This window comes from Elgaria multicarinata, chromosome 8 (assembly GCF_023053635.1).
Source record: "Elgaria multicarinata webbii isolate HBS135686 ecotype San Diego chromosome 8, rElgMul1.1.pri, whole genome shotgun sequence".
Classification (NCBI taxonomy): domain Eukaryota; kingdom Metazoa; phylum Chordata; class Lepidosauria; order Squamata; family Anguidae; genus Elgaria; species Elgaria multicarinata.
In genome coordinates, this window is record NC_086178.1 from 9,201,679 (window position 1) to 9,223,824 (window position 22,146).

At 42.0% G+C, this 22,146-nt stretch overlaps 2 protein-coding genes across 2 annotated transcripts in view; both read left to right on the forward strand.

Annotated features, from left to right (window-relative positions):
- The window catches only part of LOC134402410 (cytochrome P450 2J5-like), a 49,228-nt gene extending 41,970 nt beyond the window's left edge, over positions 1 to 7,258 (forward strand). The window contains exons 7-9 of the mRNA XM_063131840.1: positions 536 to 723; positions 5,838 to 5,979; positions 7,068 to 7,258. Of these exons, the coding sequence (XP_062987910.1) occupies positions 536 to 723; positions 5,838 to 5,979; positions 7,068 to 7,258 (521 nt within the window). The remainder of the gene's footprint in view (positions 1 to 535; positions 724 to 5,837; positions 5,980 to 7,067) is intronic.
- A 9,756-nt stretch (positions 7,259 to 17,014) lies between these two features.
- LOC134402406 (cytochrome P450 2J5-like) overlaps positions 17,015 to 22,146 on the forward strand; it is a 42,138-nt gene continuing 37,006 nt past the window's right edge. Inside the window, exon 1 of the mRNA XM_063131835.1 lies at positions 17,015 to 17,256. Coding sequence (XP_062987905.1) covers positions 17,086 to 17,256 — 171 coding nt within the window. The 5' untranslated portion in view covers positions 17,015 to 17,085. The remainder of the gene's footprint in view (positions 17,257 to 22,146) is intronic.

The following is a 22,146-nucleotide window of genomic DNA, read 5'->3' on the forward strand; positions in this document are numbered from 1 at the left end:
TACCCGATTTTTTAAAAATTCTAGCACACGACCCGCACGACGCAGAGAGGTGAGAGTAGTCTCAAAATGACCCCCATCCAGGACTCTCTGGGCACAAGAATTTCCAGAACGAAAGCTTCAAAAACAACCCAGTTATCCGCGATTATTTCCCTCAATGCAATCCTATGGGCGAAATGTTTTCAAGATGGCGATCGGAGCGCTCCGCGGAAAGAGAAGCGCTCTGAAAATGGCCACTTCTCTTCGCCTTGCTTCTAGGGGTCCGCGGTCCGCTTCTACTCCGCCTCTGGGTAAGGCGGAGCAGGCCAATTCGCTACTGCTTCTACGCTCCTAATCGGAGCGGAGCACATGCCTAGTAGAAATGTAATAAAGAAATAAATAAACAAATAAATAATACACCAATTTTAGTTTGTGATTCATTAAGAGAATTAAATGGAATAACATCATGTAGAATAAATATTTGTCAATGAGATTTGAAGCTTTATGAAATAAAAAGTTATATCCAAACTAAAGATTCCATTTTCATTATTTTTCTCAGATAAAGTCTACAAGGAGATAGAAGATGCTTTCAGTTCATCACACTCAATCTGCTACCAAGACATAAGGAAACTGCCCTACACTAAAGCTGTGATTCACGAGATGCAGCGTTTAAAATATATTTTATTAGCTGGACTTGCAAGACAATGTACAGAGGATGTGAAAGTAAATCGTTATCTCATTCCCAAGGTAGGGTGTGTGTGTATCTCACAGGGATCTACATTGGGACCAATTTATTTCAACTTGTGTATAAGTTATCTTGAATTAGCAGTGAAGTGGCCAAATTTGCCAATGACACCAAATTATTTAAGATGGTTAAAACAAAAAGTGACTAACACTAGCTCCGAAAGTGAACCGCCCAGAGAGCTTCGGCTTACTGGCATCATCCCAGGTGAATGTTGGGGTGGGGAAATATTTGGGAATCTTGAACACTGCCCAGAAAGCTTCAGATATGGGGTTGTCTGGAAATAATAACTTGAATGAATGAATGCTCTGAAGAAATACTCTAAATGGGCATTGCAGGGTAGAAGTCAACTTGCCATTGGCTACTAGGGGTGTGCTCCGCTCCGATTAGGAGCATAGAAGCAGTAGCGGATTGGCCTGCTCCGCCTTACCCAGAGGCGGAGTAGGAGCGGACCGCGGACCCCTAGAAGCAAGGCGAAGAGAAGCGGCCATTTTTCGGAGCTCCGAGTTCAGGCGGAGCGCTCCGGTCGCCATCTTGAAAACATTTCGCCATAGAATTGCATTGCGGCAAATAATCACGCATAACTACGTTCTTTTTGAAGCTATCGTTCTGGAAATTCTTGTGCTCAGAGAGTCGTGGATGGGGGTCATTTTGAGACCACTCTCACCTCTCTGCATTGTGCGGGTCGCGTGCTATATTTTTTTGAAAATCGGGTCAACCGCGCGGCTCAAACGGCGTTTTCGGCTTTTCGCCCATAGGATTGCATTGAGGGAAAGAATCGGGGATAACTGGGGGGGGTTTAAGCTATCGTTCTGAAAATTCTTGTGCACAGAGAGTCGTGGATGGGGGTCATTTTGAGACTACTCTCAACTTTCTGCGTCCTGTGGTTCTTGTGCTATTTTTTTTAAAAAATCGGGTCAACCGCGCGGCTCAAACGGCGTTTTCGGCTTTTCGCCCATAGGATTGCATTGAGGGAAAGAATCGGGGATAACTGGGGGGGGGGTTAAGCTATCGTTCTGAAAATTCTTGTGCACAGAGAGTCGTGGATGGGGGTCATTTTGAGACTACTCTCAACTTTCTGCGTCCTGTGGTTCTTGTGCAATAATTTTTTAAAAATCGGGGTTTGGGGTTTTTTGTTTTTTTTTGGAAGCGATGACAGGCACATTCAACTCCCAATCCTGATGAGAATTGATCTCCTCAGAAAGCATCATCCTCCAATCCCAGCGTTGGAGGGGGGACTAAGGCAGACCCACCCTGAGAACTTTCTGTTTTGTGTCTCTTTGTGGGTTGGCGTTCGTGGAGGGAACACTTAGTTAGTTAGTGCTCCTGCTTTGGACTTTGGAGATAGATTAGGATAGATTTAGTTTGGCGTGTGTGTGTGTGTTTGTTTGCTTCTTTCTGACTTATAGCTTAGTTTGCCCTGTGTTTTTCCCTTACTTTGATTTAATATAAACTTTATTTTTAAATTTTGGAGTGTGTGTTTGGTGGGTTGGGTTGGTTGCCCCCCCCTTCCCTCTATTAAAGCCTGACTGTTCTGCTTTTGTGAAAGCTTTCTTTTGAAAGCATACACACATTTCTTGTCCCATTTCCCTACATTTATTAGTAATATTCTTAAACATATTTTATTATATTCTTTTACATAGTCTTAGTACTATAGTATATATATTAGTATATTCTCATACATATTATTAGTAGTAGTATTAATATTTTATTCTTCTTATACATATTAGTAGTTGGTTGGTCCCCCCTCCCCTCTCTTAAATCCTGATTGTGTTTCCTTCTATCTATATACAAATAAATACCAAAAAAATATAATTCTCTTTTTCTTCTCTGTGTAACTTGGACTGCGAGTGTGCTGTGTGTGCACTGCTTTTGTGAAGTCCCACTTCTTGTCCCATTTCCCTACATTTAAACATATTATATTCTTCTTATACATATAGTACCTTATACATATTAGTAGTAGTATTAATATTTTATTAGTCATCATGAGAAGAGGAAGCAGGCGTGCTGAAAGCAGCAAGGCTCAGGCTGGCACCCGTAAGCAGGCAGGTGGCAAGAGGCAGGTGGCAGCAAGAGGCAGGTGGCAGCAGTGCCATTAGAGGAGGAGGAGGAGTATCTCCTTCATTATCCTTTGAGCCCATGAGCCCGCTGATGGACCTAGACGAGGTCCTCAGCACAGTGGAGGGGGAGGAGGAGGAGGCGGTGGTCCTCCAGGATGTGGGGGCTGAGGAGGAGCAGCAGCAGGCTGAGGCTCTCTCCCCAGTCTCATCTCACCCCTCTTCTGCTGCCACCCCTGTTTCTGTGGCAACACCAGAGAGCTCAGGCGGGCAATTGGTGGTGTCACCACGGAAACGAAAGACAACCATCGTGTGGGACCACTTTGAGTTGGGAGCGGATCCCCGCTTTGCTGTCTGTCGCCACTGCAAACTCAGCCTAAGCAGGGGTTCATCTACAGGGCATTATAGAACCAGCAGCATGAAGATGCATCTTCAGAGGAAGCACCAGTCAGTCTTGCTGGGGAAAGAGGCGGGCAAGGCCACTGGTTCCAGGGGAAAGCCGAAGGCTGCTGCTGGCACTGCCACTCTAAGCTCTCCATCTCCCATCCCCACAAGGGTTAGGCAGGCAACCCTGCAGGACATGAGGTGGGGGAAGTATGGACCCACAAGATGGCGTTTTCCAACGCCCACCCAGGGTGCTACTGTGGTGGGGCATCTGCCGGGACTGACTCCTCCCCAATACTATATCTATGACATGTCACTCTGCCTGCCTCTCTGCCGGCCTGGTGCCTGGGAGATGGGCTTTGCGGTTCGTGCCCAGCACCCTCCGGCACGCTTGCTCCCAGTCGTCCTCCTCTGTGCCCCTCAAGGCGTAACTGCTGGCTTAGAAAGAAACAACCAGGCATCTTTGCCTCACTTGCTCCTTGCGCCCGCTTACGGGTTGGTTTGCTATGCGTTAGTGCTCAAGTCATCCTTGCGGCACTACAATGCATGTTGCCTGCCTGCCTGCCTGCCTGCCTGCTTTCCCTCCCTTCTCCCCTTCCCGCCTTGCAGGGATGGTGGATGTGTCTTGCTTTGACTCAGGGGAGAAGTCCTTCCTGCGCTCACTTAGACTTTATCAAGTTCAATAATCCCTTTTTCAAATGTGCCAGAAGATTTAGGGTTATCTCGTGGCATGTTGGGATTTCCTTGGAACTGGCCCCATTGAGCTGTCTGCATTGCAACTTTAAATCCCTGACATACTGGAGTGCCCGATTTTCAAAAGTTCCCCTAACATCAGGGGATGATGGGATTGCCTTGAAACTTGGTGTCCATGGGGACACATGGGTAAGCTGTCATGGGACCAAAGGATAGGTTTCTGACGTGCAAATTGACATAGTTGTAGAATGGGACTTGATTTGGGGTGAGTTAAAAAGTTTAAGCCGCGCCAAAAATCAGGGGATGATGGGATTGCCTTGAGTCTGGGTGTCCATGTGGACACATGAATAAGCTATCATGGTGCCGAGTTTGAGGTTTCTAACATGCAAATTGACGGAGCTATCCCAAGGGGTGTGAATGGGGTGCCCGATTTTCATAAATTCCCCAAAAATCAGGGGATGATGGGATTGCCTTGAAACTTGGCGTCCATGTGGACACGTGGATAAGCTATCATGGTGCCGAGGTTGAGGTTTCTAACATGCAAATTGACGTAGTTGTAGAATGGGACAATTTGGGGTGAGTTAAGCTGCGCCAAAAATCAGGGGATGATGGGATTGCCTTGAGTCTGGGCGTCCATGTGGACACATGGATAAGCTTTCATGGTGCTGAGTTTGAGGTTTCTAACATGCAAATTGACGGAGCTATCCCAAGGGGTGTGAATGAGGTGCCCGATTTTCAAAAAATCCCCAAAAATCAGGGGATGATGGGATTTGCTTGAAACTTGGCGTCCATGTGGACACGTGGATACGCTATCATGGTGCCAGGTTTGAGGTTTCTAACGTGCAAATTGACGGAGCTATCGAAAGGGGTGTGAATTAGGGTTATGGGTGGTGCGTTAGAGGTTAGAGCCGCGCCAAAAATCAGGGGATGATGGGATTGCTTTGAGTCTGGGCGTCCATGGGGACACATGGATAAGCTTTCATGGTGCCGAGTTTGAGGTTTCTAACATGCAAATTGACGGAGCTATCCCAAAGGGTCTGAATGGGGTGCCCAATTTTCAAAAATTCCCCAAAAATCAGGGGATGATGGGATTGCTTTGAAACTTGGCGTGCGTGTGTATACCCCCACGAGGTGTCATGGTGCCAAATGTGAGGTTTCTAACTTGAACAGAAAAAAAGTTGTGTACTTTTTTAGCTTTCAATGCAACCCTATGGGGGGCAAAAACGGAGCTCCGGATCCGGAGCTCCGAGCGGAGCGGAGCGGAAGTGGGCGGAGCGGGGGCGGGGCGGAGCGGCCCGATCCGAAAAATGGCGGATCTGCAAGTGAAGCGGAGCGGGGGGTCCGTGCACACCCCTATTGGCTACACAGGAAGCTTTTAAAAAGGAAAAGCTTTGAATGATTGAAGGTGTGGACACCACCAACACTCCTTTTTCTAAAATCCCTTTTGCCCTCCAGCTATGTAGAATAGCACCACATTTTTGCAAAATATGTCCAGCACAAGGAAATTTGGTCCTTTTGGGTGTCACAAGACACCTGACTCAGCTTGTTTCATATCCCAGAAATTGTTGAAATTATGCCCCAAATTTGCATAATTTGTACAAATTGCAGCAGAAATGTCTGCCTCTGTGTGAATTTCATTTGTAATTTTTGCAAATTATGCAAATCATGTAAATTTGAGCAAATAGCAGCTTTAATTTATGCAAATTTAGAAGCACCGAAAATCTATTACCTGGCCAAAACCGCTGCAAGTCAGGTCAGCTAGCAGAAGGTGGAACAAAGTTTTTGCGGAGGGGGACTCATTAAGCTCCACTCTCCAACTGGATTCATCAGTCATCCCTTAAGCCCATCAGATACACAATCCAGCGTGAGTCCTCAGATGCGAGAAAAGTATGTGTGGTTGCAATGATTTTTACTGGGAAAGTTCTGAACAATCCTAAATGGTGCCGTTCTGACTTCATTCTCTGTCGAATGTTCCTTTCTTGCAGGGTGCTTATATTCTTGCAGATCTGCGTTCTGTTCTTCTTGATCCTGAGCGGTGGGAGACTCCGGAAGAGTTCAACCCAAACCATTTTTTGGACAAGGATGGACATTTTGTGGCTAGAGAAGAATTTCTACCATTTGGTGCAGGTAAATGCTGTAATCCAAACCAGCTTGTGATTTATAGACATGTTTTCTGGGTTATATCCAAGAAATATCACCTGACTTCCTTTCAGGCAAGGCTGAAACAATCTCAATTCTTTTCATTAGATACAATTCCATCTGTCCTGAAACCAAAGTCAGAACTTATTTCTCACAAATTTCAACACTCATGGAGATGCATCAGGATTTCATTTTCAAAAAACAAAGCTATAGTTGCTCCATTTCTGCTGTGATTTTTTTCCAAAGTTACCAGACAGTGGGCCCCATACTTCTGAGTAGATCTGTATAGGAGTGCCCTCTTAGTGTTTGACTTCGGACAATGATTGTTGCAGAATAGTCACTGAGTTACTTTCCTATTTGACATGTAGAATATCTCAGTATTCTGTGTTAGTAAAATATCTGAAAAATACATTAAATTCAACTTTTGGATGATGGAGGTTTCTTCTTTTTCCAAGAGAGAATTGAGAGCATTTGCATTATCAAACTACTACCATTGTAGTGTCAGCTCTGGTTGCCAGCAGTTCATAAAGCCTTTCTACATGAGGCATTTAATATGCCCTTGTCATTCACTACTCATGGTTAATTATGGATTCTCCAGATGATGATATGACTTTCCAGTCAGTTCTGTATCTAACCAGTGCTATAGGTGAGGTTTCTTTTTGAGCAACAAAAATACAGCATTTAATTGTGAAAGTGAAAGAAGACACAATTTCTTCTTGTGTATTTGCGCTTTTGAGCTATAGCAGTGTGCCACTTAGAGGTGATCTATCATAAAAGTACAAAAGAAATAAATGCTCAGATGGTGCTCAGCTTTCAATTCTTCAATGAAACCAAAAGGGGATGTAGCAAATTAACAGCTGCATATACAAAAGGTCTTACACTCTTTCTCAGTCCCATTCCCTGCAATCTCTATTGTTTAATTTAAGATGCTGTATGCTATACAACAGTTCCTCATGGGTTACTTTGGGTTATGAGGTGGGGAAGAAGCTACCAACACATGTTCCTTTCTCAGATGCACATGCTGTTCCAGAAGAGATTGTTACTCACCGGCTGCCTCTCCTTGGCTTTCTCCACAGGGGCTCGGGTGTGTCCGGGGGAGCAGCTGGCAAGGACTGAACTCTTCATCTTCTTGACCAGCCTGCTGAGGGCGTTCAGGTTGCAGCTGCCAGAAGGAGTGAGCAAACTCAGACTAGATGCTATAGTAGGGATCACATTATCTCCCCATCCTTATAAAATCTGTGCAGTTCCTCACTGTAGCTTTTCATAAACATAAATGCATTTAGAATAGCTTACTAATTACCGCAAAATTCTCCTTCCTTATTCTCTGTTACGAAATCCCCACCCTGACTTTGATGTTTATGCACAAATGCTGAATTCTTTCTGTGTGATTGGAGAGGGTTAACTAATGCATCCTTGGCCTTTTCCACACCTAATTATTATCCCAGGAAAATGGAGGGGTTGTCCCTGCCTGCTCCCAGTATCCCCTGTGTGTCATTTGGACATTCAAGGATGATCCTGGGACGATCCTGGGGAAAAAGGCAGGTGTAGAAACAGCCCTTATCTCTCCTGGTTGCAGAAAGAGCTCAGTTAGGACAGTCACAAAAGTTGGCTTGAACCATGATTGTAGCTAACTGAGGCGAGTTGTGTGTGTGAGGAGATGCACTTGCAATTTCTCCATCCACTGTGGCTTTACAAGACTGTACTTAATCTCTTAATCCATGTTTAACGCACTTTATCAGAGCTTCCAAAAGAAACTGAACTTCTATGAACTTTAGCCAGTGAATGAACTGGTGAGCCAATAAAAGATACTACTTTCAGCTTGCGTGTTTGCCTTTTTTCTCTGAGCCTCCCCATAGAGGAAGTGTGTTTGACTTTCCCCTACCCAAGGCAAGGCTGACAGTTATAAAATTAGGCATTTCTTCTTCTGGGCCTTTCGAAGAAGGAGAAGGGGCCCCTTTTCATCAAACACATTCTTTGGTACCATTTATTTCCCAATTTTTACTGCTGCCTACCCAACCCCTGTCCCTCTAGAAGACACCTGCTCCAGCCACACAGTGGCTGTGTGAGAATACTATCATGCATGTGCACATATGTTTTGCCCACAGGAACAAGGAGGAGCTGGGGGTTATTGGGGGGGAAGTGTGTGCATGTGGGGTGGGGCTGGCGAGACACACTCCCAGTGTTGTGTCCCTCCACAACTATGACTGCTGTATGTAAACCTTTCAAAGAGACAGAAATCCCAGTTGGAAAAATAACGGCTGGGGGAGGAATACATTAAAATTAAAAATGACTCAATAACAACAACAAACATGTTGGCCATCTAATCTTTAAAACAGTTTATAAACTTTACTACTACCATGTAATAACAGAAGACCTCTCTTCTGCTGCTCCCAGACTGTGGAATGGCCTGCAGGAGGAGACTCGTCAACTTAACAGTCTAACAGCATTCAAGAAAACTATAAAGACTGATCTCTTCTGGCAGGCCTATCCAGTAGAATTTTAAGATGTTTTTGGAATGTTTTGGGATTTTTTAAGGTTTTTTTTACAATGTATTGTTGTATCCAAAAAGAGGCAAGGTAAAAAGTATAAATATAAATCCTTTATTTAAAGTATGCCTTGCAAGGCCGGCAGCATAGCCGTATGCCTGACTAAGCCTTCTCAAAGCTATCCCCAATTTCCCCATATAGATTGCCCAGCCTCCAGCTGGATCTAATCCTTGCTCTCTTAAAGATACACTACTATACCATCTCCACATTTCTCCCCCTCTTAAGAAACCTCCATAATTAAGCCACGAAGTGGTTCGGAGGGGTCTGTTCACAGCCCTAATTATTATTATTAATATTATTATTATTGTGGGATTGAATCTGCACTGTGTTACAATGGTTCTGGTCCTACCTGAGGGGCTGATTTCAATGAGTAACATCGTGTGACCACTCCTCAACCCCTTTGCAATTGAGCTATGGGGTTCCACAGGGTGCCATACTGTCTCCAATGTTGTTCAACATCTATATGAGCAGTCATTAGGGGATTTGGCGCTAAGTGCCTTTGACAGGTTTTATAGTTTGGGAAAACACTGGGACATTCAAATTGTTTACCTTTGCATTGCACCTGTGGACATCCTGGCATACATTTCTGCATTTCATGTCACACTGTTTACCTTTCAGACATAGGTTTGTATGTAGGGGTGTGCACGGACCCCCCAATCTGCTTCTCTTCCAGATTCGCAACTTCCAGATCCGGTCTACTCTGCTCCGATCTGCCAATAGTCCGCTCCGGTTCGCTGCGAAGATCTGGATCCAGATCGGAGCTCCTCTTTCCCACCTTAGACTTGCATTGAAATCCAAAAAAAGCCTACAACTTTTTTCTGTTAATGTTAGAAACCTCAAACTCAGCACCATGATAGCTTATCCATGTATACACATGCATGCCAATCCTGAAGCAAATCCAAGCATCCCTTGATTTTCGGGGAATTTTTGAAAATCGGATACCTCATTTTCAGACATGAATTTACTCCGACATTTTGACAGATAAAAACTTGGAAGCAGACACCCTCACAGATGCCATCTAGATCCACATTCATGGCAAGGTTCAAGCAAATCCTATTATCCCCTAATTTTTGGCGGGGCTTTAACCTTTTAACTCACTCCAAATTAAGTCCCATGCTAGAACTCCATCAATTTTCATGTTAGAAACATCAAATTAGGCACCATGACACCTGATGCATGTATACACATGTATGCCAAGCCTCAAGCAAATCCAAAATTCCCCTGATTTTTTAAAATCGGGCACCCCAGTATCTTATGGATTTAAAGCTGCAGACATCTCAATGGGGCCATTTCAAAGGAAATCCCAACATGCCATGAATCGAGGAGTAGATAAATTGCAATATGAATCTTCTTCCACACTTGAAAAATTTATTTGGAACTTCAAAAAGTCTGATTGGTTTATGCTGCAACAGGGCCCTGCCCCTTGCAGGCTTGAAATGCTGTGCTGAATTCCCTATTCTCTGTCTGACTGCTCCCTTTGAAAAGACCAGACCTTGATTACTAATCAATAAAGCGCTTTTGAACCCTCTGTTGCTGAAAGTGTTGAGTCGTGCTTAGGGGCTGTTTGGATTTCGTCCCTGGGTGAAAGAACATTGATATAACAGCTGCAATGTTAGTCCATAGCAACTGTGGAAATTTACTAGCGCCTGCACACTGTACCTATATGATATAACTTGTTTGTCACACAGTATAAAAGTCCCGGTTGACAAGCGTTCAGGGCTGCTCCTGGATTTGAGGCAGGCAGTCTTTTCGCTGCAGAAATAAAGCCAAGGCTTTGATCTTACCCTGTTTCTATTTGTTATTTGGTCCCGGCGGCTAGTCACGTTCCAACATAGAGCCCACTTTGGGGGCTCTTACTACAGTAGATAGCTTCATTTCCCCCTTTAGTGTCTGGCTTTTCTTTTGTTTAGATAGATAGATGGATTTTTATTATGCGGTCACAGACCCAATAGAAACTATACCAACAATCATTAATTTAAAACCATAAAATCCCAGTCATTTGTTCATTATACGAACAGGCTAAAAGAGTTATTTAAAACATACACATCCGAGGTGGGTCATGGGTCTGGACCAGTTGAAGACCACTAGCCCATGAAATATTCTGGCCCCTGACCATTGAAGGCAGGAGCGTCAAATCTCTTTCACCCTGAGCACGGAGTTACATACATACATACATACATTTTATTATGTGGTCACAGACCCAATAGAAACTATACCAACAATCATTAATTTAAAACCATAAAATCACAGTCATTTGTTCATTATACAAACAGGCTAAAAGAGTTATTTAAAACATACACATATTTAAAATATATAGGCATAGTTAGAACACCTGGTACAAAAGATAAGCAACAGCAGCATGGGATAGAAGTTACAATTAAGATGAGATCAATTTGCGATTCCTTTGTATGGAGAGAGCCCACTTTGGGGGCTCTTACCACAGTAGATAGCTTCTTTTCCCCCTTTAGTGTCTGGCTTCTAATGGCTCAGGTCTGAGGGTGGCTGGTTCCTCCTCCTCCTTTTACCGTCAGCCTCTGAGGCTGTATCCTCTGCAGTTGCCACTGGTGCTGCTATTGCATTTGCTGCTGCCTCAGCTGTGCCCCCCACAGCTTCGAGAGCCCTCGTGGGTGTTGTACTGGGGGATGCTGCTGGCATTGGCTCCTTCCTTGCCCCCTTCTACCTCTCACTAGTGAAATCCCAGGTTGCCAGTAAGTCACCTCTTGATGAATCATCTCAGCCCAGCCCTGTGCACAATTGGTTAGATCAGAAGAACATTTTCATTATCATCACCACTTTGACCTCATACAGGAAATGGTAAAATCACAGTATCAAAGAAAATGGCCTTCAACTGTTTCTAGAAGAATATCAGTGATCAAATCCTGAAGAACCATAAGTTAGGATGTTGCAATACAATGCAGGTGCTGTTCCTTATTTCTTAGGAGAAGCTGTGATTAGCCAGTTCGGATGTAAGGAACCTTGGACCCACTCTTCTCCTGAAAGGATGAACCATACACAATGTACATTACTGTCTTCTTTAGGTTGACATTCAGTTTGTTCTTCCTCATCTAATTGCTCATTGATCTGAAGTACTCGTTCATGGAATCTTCTTCTGCAGGTGGATCAGGTGAAAAGAAGAAATAGAGCTGAGTGAAGACTTGGAATATCTCAAAACCCACTGTGTTAATGAAGGTATTCATTGACAAGACAGACAAAAATGAACCTTATGGAATATGATAGAAGAAGTCCTAAAGAGCAGAGACAATATATTCCCAGAAACACATTCTGGCACCTACTCATCAGAAGGGGACCCCTGAGATGGGTAACGTTAGAGGGTGGTCTATAAACAATTGAATAAACAAACACACCAACCCAGTCATTTAGGAGTGACAAATCTTGATCTATGACTTGTATTTTGAGATGGATGCAATTTCATGACATAATTATAGCTTCCTTGAAATGGGCAAGAAAAGCTCCATGCCAATACAAAGTAGTAATTATAATTGTTATTACTACACTTCAACAAGACTTAATGAACTAAGTAGGACACATGTATAATGACCTGCAGTTCCTTTTAAAGAGATCAATCAGGTTGATCTGGAATTAGGAGTGAGCAGTGAAGTGGCCAAGTTTGCTGATGACACCAAATTATTTAAGGTTGTTAAAATGCAAATGGATTGTGAAGAGTTCCAAAGAAATCTCTCCAATCTGGGAGAGTGGGCATCCAAATTGCAGATATGGTTCAATGTAAGTAAGTGTAACGTGATGCACGTTGGAGCAAAGAATCCCAACTTCAAGTATAACCTAATGGGATCTGAGCTGGCAGTGACCAAACAAGAAAGAGATCTTGGTATTGTGGTGGACAGCTCAATGAACATGTCCACCCTGTGTGTGGCCACTGTAAAGAAGGCAAACTCTATGTTAGGCATTATAAGACAATGAATTGAGAATAAAATGGCCAGTATCATACTGCCCTCATACAAATCTATGGTTCTTATGTTCTTATGATTTGACAGGATAGAAACATATGTCAGGCAGGCACAATGCAAAATACAAGAAGCATGTTCTGATTCGTGTGATTGCACCCTGCGTCATTGAGTTCATTGTAATCAGTTGCAAATTTACATTGTCTTTAATTAAGAGTTCTATCATGTAATTATTTGTGTGCTACATCAATGCTTATAGAGAGTGAGCTTATAGCTCAGATTCACATAGGGCACATGTAGATTTCCTGTAATTCGAAAGGCTTTCTTGTTGCTTATTAGTTTCTAAGGAAGAGATCAGAAACCAAATAACCAATTATGTTTGGTGCAATTTATTCTCTCTTTCTCTCTCTGGGCATGCCTGCACCTTCTGGCAGAGTGGGGAGGATCTCCCGATATGGTTATTGCGAGATCTTCCCCTGAATTCACAAGCAGACATGGTCTAGGCATGCTCTCTCTCTCTCTCTCTCTCTCTCTCTCTCTCTCTCTCTCTCTCTCTCTCTTTTTCCTTTTCTCTATTTTAAAGCACTACAGCTTTTTTGCTCTGGCCTCCATGTACACAGAGCAATCAGTCAATTGCAACTGTCGTATCCTCAATTCCAGTCCCTTCAAAAATTAAACAAGAAGCAGCAGCAAATATTTATGCATCTTGGATAAGCTAATGAACAGAACAGGTGTTATATATATATATATATATATATATATATATATATATATATGGAGTAGTTTCTTCCTAATGGAAAATGGGATTTAAAGTAGAAGAGATTGGACTCAATCATTCATAATACCCAAATTGAGCAAATCATTAATTTTTTAATGTTTGCTTACTGTTTGTTTACTGTTTTGAGCCACAGATGCAATGTATATGCAAATAATAATAATAATAATAATAATAATAATAATAATAATAATAATAATAATTCTACCCACCTCTCCCTCTGGATCGAGGCAGGGAACTATACTAAATACAATATAATACATAAAACTATTTCAAAGAGCATATAAAATAGGGCTGTACTCCACTCCGTTCCGGATCCCTGAATCCAGAGTGAATCAGGCTGATCCAAACACCCTAAATTCAGTTTCGAATTGGTTCGGGGGAGGTCCGGATCAGTTAGAATTGATTCGGACCAATCCGGAGCTCTGGACGCCATTTTTGGTCCAACCTCATTTTTCCCCCCTTTGACTTGATTTGGAAAAGAAAAACACCTATAGCTTTTTTATATTTCAAAGTACACACATGTATTTCTAAATAGCTTCTAAATAGATCCATATTCATACCAATTTTGAAGTACATTGAATCATCCCCTGATTTTTAAGCAATTTTTAAAGCTCCCAACCCCATTTACAAAACTGCATTTATCTCTGTCATTTTTCAAGCTACACACATGTAACTAGGTACCATGGTAGATTCTTCATAGGAACTTAGGCATGACCACTTTGAAGGAAATTGGATCATGCCATGATTTTTAGTGATTTTTTAACAATTTAACCCTCAACTATTCCCCAGATTTGCAAAACTGCATTCATCTCTGTCATTTTCAAGATACACACATTTAACTGGGCACCATGATAACTTCTAAATAGATCCTTAGTTGTGCCAATTTTGAAGCAAATTGGATCATCCTCTGATTTTTAGGAAATTTTTTAAGTTAAACCTCAACCACAATATCCTTCAGAAATAAAGTGTATTGAAAAAGAGATAGTGAACGTGCATCTCAGGACAATATTAGCACTTCAAAGGGAACACAGTGCAAATGCCGTTGTCCTGAAATCTGTGTTGTGTCAGTGATACGATGCAGCCTCAGATTTGCAGCCACTGCAGGGCTTTCCCACAAATCTGCACAGGAAAAAAGGCAAGGATTTACCCTGACTTTTTCAGTGGGAGTGAGGGCACCCTGGCTCTTCTGCCATCTGACCTCGCTCCATGTCCAATCCGCAGGCAGTCCTGGCTGAAGTTGACTTCCGATTGGTTGTCAGAAAACAGGAAGACGGCAGGGGTGGCAGCTCCAGTACCCAGATGACTGCCGGGAACCCCACACTCCCTCCTTGGAATCAGGATTACCCAATGCTACCCTGGAGTCAGAGGACCCCTCTCTTTAAACTCAATATTAAAAACACATGAATAGCAAAATGGCAACATCTGCCTGGAGAAAAAGTCTTAAACTAGGGATGTGCTCTGCTTCTAATCGGACCGGCGAATTAGAAGCGGAGCGGGGGGCTTCCCCTGCCCTTAAGGCGGAGGCTAAGAGGATTGGGGGGCCGGCGGATCCTTCGCCTCGATCCGGAGCTCCGCCGGAAAGGTAAGTGGGGTTTACTGGGCCCTGCCGCTATCGCTGTTGCCCATGCGGCGACAGCGGCAGGGCCCGGTAACCCCCCTCCTCTCCCTTACCTGCCTCCGTCCGCAGTCCGTCGGCGTCTTCAATTGAGCCCGCGGTTCAACCAGGAAGTCTGGGCCATTGCCCAGACTTCCTGGTTGAACCGCGGGCTCAATTGAAGACGCCGACAGACCGCGGATGGAGGCAAGTAAGGCCCCCCTCTCCCTTGGTCCCTTACCGGGCTCTGCCGCCGTCGCCGCATGGGCGGCGATGGCGGCAGGGCCCGGTAAACCTCCCGCCCTCGTCTCCCGGCCTTACCTGGTGCCACTCCCCTTCACTGCGGAGCTCCAATTTGGAGCCGGAGCTCCGCGGTGAAGAGGAGTGGAGTATGGGCGGAGCGGCACGGAGCGGAGCGGGCCGATCCGAAATTTCCGGATCGGCCCGCGGGGCGGAGCGGGGGGTCTGTGCACACCCCTATCTTTAACCATAATGAATATTTGAAAACAAAGGATTTACATTTCATAGCCCTGATTCATCGAACGTTAGGCATGCCTAAAGCAAATTGAAATCCTTGGGACTTCAGAAGGTTGCAACAGCCCTTCCCTGGAACTGGGGCCATGAAATGTTTCAGTATGTCAGAGCACAAATATTTTATTACAGTAAACACTATGATTAAAGTAATCTTCTTATTCGCTTCCCTCTGTAATGGAAATCTCTAAACACCTGTAAGAACTTTGAAATTAAAATTAGTGAGGTTTGCTCTCTTTCTGTAATGGAGATTTCCTAAAGGGTTCTTGAGGAAAACCATATATGTAACTATACACATATGTGCATATGTCTCACATTCACATTGCACCTGTGTAAAGCTAATCTGCTTTGGGGTGTAGAAGCCTCTGCAACAGAGACTCATCTGAAAAGAAAAACTCACCAGCCAATATCTGCAGCTGCCATCAGTCTAGCTTCTATGGTGAGCAATAACATTGCCATTGTATGCAATAATAATGGGAACCCTATCCAAGTTAAAAAAAACAACCCACCTCTACATGTCATGTCACCTTAGTGAAGGTGAGGTCTCTGCTCCAGCGTGTTTTTCTGTCTTGCTGAATATAGCCTTTGTGAGCGAACGCCATCTCCGTGTCTAAGTGAGATTCCACAATGTCTTCCTTGTCAGATATATCTTTCTGAACCACTCTTTTGTATTTCTTTGAGGGCCATGTGCCCCCTTTTCCTGGGGAATCCATCACCTCCCTGGTACACCCATGCTGTCACGCTCATTACCAAAACTTGATCAGTTTCTATCCTCGACTCATGCAAATAGAGCAGTTTATGGACAAAGGCTATTGTAAAATATAAAGGAAGAAACAACCCATTTTCCAGTATGTACCTGGCACTTTCCAGAATGGTCTCTGCCAGCAGCTTTCATCAACCTGTGCCCTCAAGCTGAGCTGGACTACAATGTCCTTCAGCCCCAGCCAGCATGGCCACCAACAAATCAGGAGGGCACCAGGTTTTAGAGGGCTGGTCTGTGCACATGTGCTTGCAACTTTCCTTGGATAGCTGAGAGTACAGGGAGGCAAATGAGAAAAGTTCCTGGAAGTAAAAGAGACAGGATTCACACATCCCTGATGCCAACAGCCTAGAAGGCTTTGGACAAATCATGGAGGAAATGGCTATCAATGGCTTTCTTCTGAATGCCTGTTGCTAGACAACTACACTGGGAGAGGGCTATTGCTTGTTAGCCACTCAGAGGCATCTGGCAGGTCACTGTAGGAAACAAAATGTTGAACTAAGTAGGCCTCTTGTCTGATCCAGCAGGACTCTTCTAAGATTAATATATATTTCATCAACGTATGGTTCACTGATTTTTCTGAATATTTAGGGCAATCCCCACCCCACAAAATGGTCCTGTGTTAGCTTTGAGCAAAATTAGACTGGCATCTCTAATTAAACATTCCTCATTCCAATTATTAGATTTACACATACCAGAATTAGCCATGTTGCATAACACATTGTGCTACTGCGACACATGCCTGGAGGACCAAATTGCAAGGCTACATGGATATGATATCAGAAGAGACAATGCTTATTTGGTTTTGTTGTTTTGCAATTGGAGAATATAAATAGACGTTAACAGGGAATAAGAGAAAGAACTGGCAACATCTCTAAGGAAGGCAAAAGGAAGCCAGGAAAAGCAGAGTCAACATATCCAGATATCTTAGCAACCGTCAAAGAGAAAGAGAAGGCAGGAAAATGATGGGGATATGGGCACTTCTGATTGCTCTGCTGGTGGCTCTTCTGATTTTGGTCTTCCTGAGACAACTCTGGACACGCAGACACTACCCTCCTGGGCCTCTTTCCCTTCCTGTCATTGGAGGAATATGGCGAATTGGAATTAGAATTTCTGAAGATATTGCCATTAAGGTACTTCTTTCGAAATATTTTTTTCTATAACTTATTAAGCAGAGAAAGAGATGGAGTGTAGAGAATTTTGAATTGTTTCCTTTCTGTGGTGACTATGGACAATAGAGTTGTGTTAATAAAACATTGTGGAACAAATGTGATATGAGAAAGTATTTCTATATTATTTTAAATTTTACATATATAATTCAAAGTCAGGAGTTGGTTAGCTTTTTTCACTATCTTCCTGTTGACTAATTTTCATGAAACAAAACTTTTTTGGAAAGTTGTTGGCACACGTTCCACAAATAACAAATGTTTTCACTGTAATTCAACATTTACGTCATTTAACTGTGATTTGATTTTTCTCCACGACCTATGCTTAAGATTTATTTGTATACTATTTTTGGTCCAAAGGTTATCGAATTGGTTAACAGCATGTCAAAGTACAATACAATGAAGAATGTATGTGAAATATAGAAGAACTCAGGATTATGCTTATCAGAAACTATTTAATAATATCCCTTGTCATCTAAACCACTGATAATTTTACTGATATTATGCTATCTATTGATCCTGTAGCAAATTTACTTGTACTCACATTTATCAGTCCAATGAGGATTTCCAGGTCTCATGATTCCACTGAATATACACTGAACCCTCTTCTGTCTTGTTTCTTTTCCAACAATGCTCTTTTCTTACCTTTTCATTAAATGTCATCTCGATTCTTTGAGTTCCAGTTCTTATGTGCCCAAAACAATGTGCATAAGCAGGAGGTATCAGCTGGCATGGGGGAGCCCCAAATTTTGCAGAAGTACAAAAAATATTTAGAGGGGAAAAGGAAGAGGACACCAAAACAGCCCAATTAAGACTGAACATGCTCAGAAGCCACTGCATGCTTACTGAGTATTGTGGGAAAGTGAATGGGAGGGTGGTTGGAATGGATTATCTTTAGTAGGAGCACTCCACAATGCAACTTTTTGTCATAGGGCCAACAAGTATTATACAATTTTGAAATCCTTGCTTGTATAACCAGCTGAATGCACAGTATCATGTCTAATTGAATGAGTTAGGGGAAAGACATACTGTGGCTCTAATTGGTACCAACACTAAAGAAGAATGTAATGTGCTTGTTGTTGGTGCAGGTGAGTTACTTGTGATGGAGAGTGTGCCCATCACATTGTTGGAACAGTAGCAAGGAGTTCCTTTCATTCCTATGCTGTCTGGCAACAATGACCAGGATAGCATAGGTGTGCACAGCTCTTTTCATTAGGGTGTGCACCTTAAAGAACTCAATAGTATTAGAGGAGGAGAATCCACACTTTCTCGCCCTCCACCACTACTCCATTTGGGGCCTTAATGTCCCAATTGGTGCAGTGGGGGGGGGGAAAGAGAAATTATCCTTTCCCCTCTTGCACTCCCAATTAGAACAGTGGAGTGGGCAGGAAAGCTCATTTTCCAGGGCCTCCGGAAAGTCCATAATTCCCCCAGGGATGCCAATGGTGCTTTCCCATCCTCCTTAAAAGCAGTGGGGGAGGGAAAGCAGAGACAGCTCCAGGAAATTAGGATGTGCCCGGGGACACCCAGAACATCCTTTTTAAGACTGCCTTTCTTTAGTTGCAGCTGATGTGCCAGCTGAGCCCTCTTGTAGAGAGTAAGCATCTTGCTACATTTATGTTTTTCTAATTCTAACCTCAAGCATTAACACCTCCAATGTGCTGTGCAAGGAGGAAATTAAAATAGAGGAGAGAGAGTGGGAGAGTAAAGAGAAAAATATGAAAGTTAAAGAAATAATAAAATAGGAATTAAGCTTACTAGGAATTTAGAGGATTTAGAAAAGGAAAATTTAATAGTTTGAAACAAGAAGTTATGAGTAAATTGGAAAAATATAAAAGAATAAATTTATCTCGGTTTGGAAGAATAGCCCTTATAAAAATGAGGATGTTACCAAAAGTATTTTTTTTATTTAGAATGATGCCAATAAGAATATCAGAAAAAGAATTAAAAAGTTGGCAAAGTATAGTAAATAATTTTTCTAATGGAGATAGAAAGGCGAGACTTAATAAAAAAAGTTGGTATGCAATGCAAAAAAAGGAGGGCTAGGGCTCCCAAACCTAAAGTTATATCACGTAGCTAATAGGTTGAGACATGCAGTAGAAAGTATGATAGGAATAGAATATTTAAGTTGGTTGGAGGATAGAAAGGGAGAGGATATAGAATGGAAATTAGAAAATATCTTTTTCAGAGATTATGCAAAGAAATGGGGGGAAGAAATAGAGAACCCCCTTTTAAAAAATCACTGTGAAATATGGCGATTATACAAAAAGGACTTACTTCCAAGTATTTCCCCAATATCACCAGTGATAATGATGAGGAACTTTCCAGAAAATTTTAAAAAAGAGTTGGGAAAAAATGTAAAAGAAGGAAAGGTAATGAAAGGTAAAAGATTGGTTAGAAAGGATGAAAACTAGGGAAGAAATAAAGGAGAGATTAAAAGAGGGAAATGTATCGTGGTTAATTTATATTCAATTAGAACAGTGGACGAAGAAATGGTTAAATGATAATGGAGAGTGTAGAGGAATTACGAAGTTTGAGGAGCTGATTTTAAAAAAAGAAAATGAGAAAAGAGAAAAAAAAATCAATAAAAGGTCTAACGAGTGAAATATATAGAATATTAGTGGAAAAGGGAGAGACGGAAAGTGTAGGTAAGATGGTATGGGAAACTGACATGATGGAACAAATAGGGCAACAGAGTTGGGAAGGGATATGGAAACAACGAGTGTTGAGAAACATGTCCGCGAGGATAAAAGAAAATTATTACAAGCTTGTTTGGAGGTGGTACCTAACCCCTGTGAAATTAAATAAAATAAATAAGATGAATTCAGCAATATGTTGGAGAGGTTGTCAAGAGAAAGGAACGTATTTACATATGTGTTGGGAATGTGAAGATGTACAAAAATTATGGAAAATGGTGTTTAAAGAGATAAAAGAAATGTTAGGAATGGAGATTGAAGAGACACCAATTGTGGCATTATTATCAATTTATGGAGAACTGAAGTGTAATCAAGAGACAAAAGAATTGATAACGAATTTGTTAACAGCAGCAAGACTAATGATATCTAGGAATTGGAAGATTCAAGGGGATTATCATATAGAAGAGTGGTATAAAGAAACATGGGATATTGCTATTAATGATTAATTAACATGTAACATGAAAGTTAGAAGAGGAATGATAAAGACGAATGATTTTGAAGGAATATTGAAACAGTTTTTATAATTTGTACTATTAAAGGGGAGAGGGAAAATACCTCCAGAGGAAGTAATGAGATTTTGGAAATATGAATAAGATCCCGGGGTTGGAGGGAGCACACTTATGTTAATTATATTATGTTAAATGGAATTAAGTTAGAACATATGTTAATAAATTGTTTATTACTTATATTGTGTATTATAGGGCATTGTTTTATATTGTATTGTTTGGATGTTTTATATAAATAAATTATTATTATTCTTATTTTAAAAAGAAGAACTGACATAAACTCACTCTTCCAGACTCACAGCCGGATTCTGGTTCTACTTTAGACCTTGTAGAGTCTTTCACTTCTTGGTTCCGATGTAGATAGGTTTAGGTCTCTTTATGATCAAATATTTCCATATTATATTAAACCTGTTCTTCCTCTTGTTTCATTCCTGGATGCTCCAAGATATCTTTTGAATATTTCTGTCTATGGACAATAGTGGCATTGTACCACCACTATCAGAATTATTTGTATTAGGTCTGCATGGACTGAGAAGAGGATGCTGCACGTACGTATTGTGATATTTGAGAGACTTTCTTTCTCAACTACCCCATATACTTAAGACAGCTCAGCTTATTCAACTGAATTAAGCAAATCTGTCACCAGATGCAATCAATAGTGTGATCCTATGTGTGTCCAGTCAGAAATAAGCTGCCCTGTGTTTAGTGGGGCTTATTCCCACTGAAGCGTTTCAAGGACTGAAGCTTAAGAATATCAACTATTTAACAAAATACAATTGATTGTACAAACATAGTAAAATCAATAATAAAATTAACCATCAGTGCCTTAGCTTATTAAACATAAAGTTGTTGTAGCCCAAACATTACAAAGACGCTTCTTATGGTCCATCACACACTTATTTTATATGGAAAGTCATATCCTGTAATTAGAAATACACTTAAAGTCTCTTAACATGGTAGTAAAAAATACACAATTTCTATTAAAGAAACGAGCAATAATGTGTGTTTGTTTGGGACTCACAAAATGCAGGTTCAAATGCACTAAAAGCAGGTAATGGCTTCCCCAAAAGGTAAAAAAAGTAAATACTACAGTGATTAGATAGATAGATAGATAGATAGATAGATAGATAGATAGATAGATACATAGATAGATAGATAGATGGATGGATGTAATATTCGGATGTCCCTCTGTGGCTTTTAGATCCACCACTCCACAAGGTGGTGGATTCAATCTTTGGGTTTACTGAGTCAAATTTGCCTAAACTCTTTCACTCTCACCCATCCACATTTATAACTGAAATGAGTCCTAGGCGGGTATGAAGCACCCTGAAGCAATAATGGTCCTAGGCTCACTTCCCTCTTCCCTTAATGGTTGAGTTTTTTCTTGGGGAAAGGTCCAGCAGGAGTGAAATTCGGAAATTCCGCCAGGCCTATCCTATGCCAAGGGCTACTATTAACTTACAAGTGTGGAGTCCAAACTGACCCGTGCGAAACCAGCGATGCAAATTCAGGAAGGAATTTTCTCAGCTTCCAGACGGATAACTTTGTAACTTAATCGCCGAGGAGTAAACTGCATGAGGGTTCAAAAGGAGGGAGGCGTTGGCAGAAAACAGCCAAGGGTCTTATCATTTCACCCCCTCTACTCGGCGTCCTGC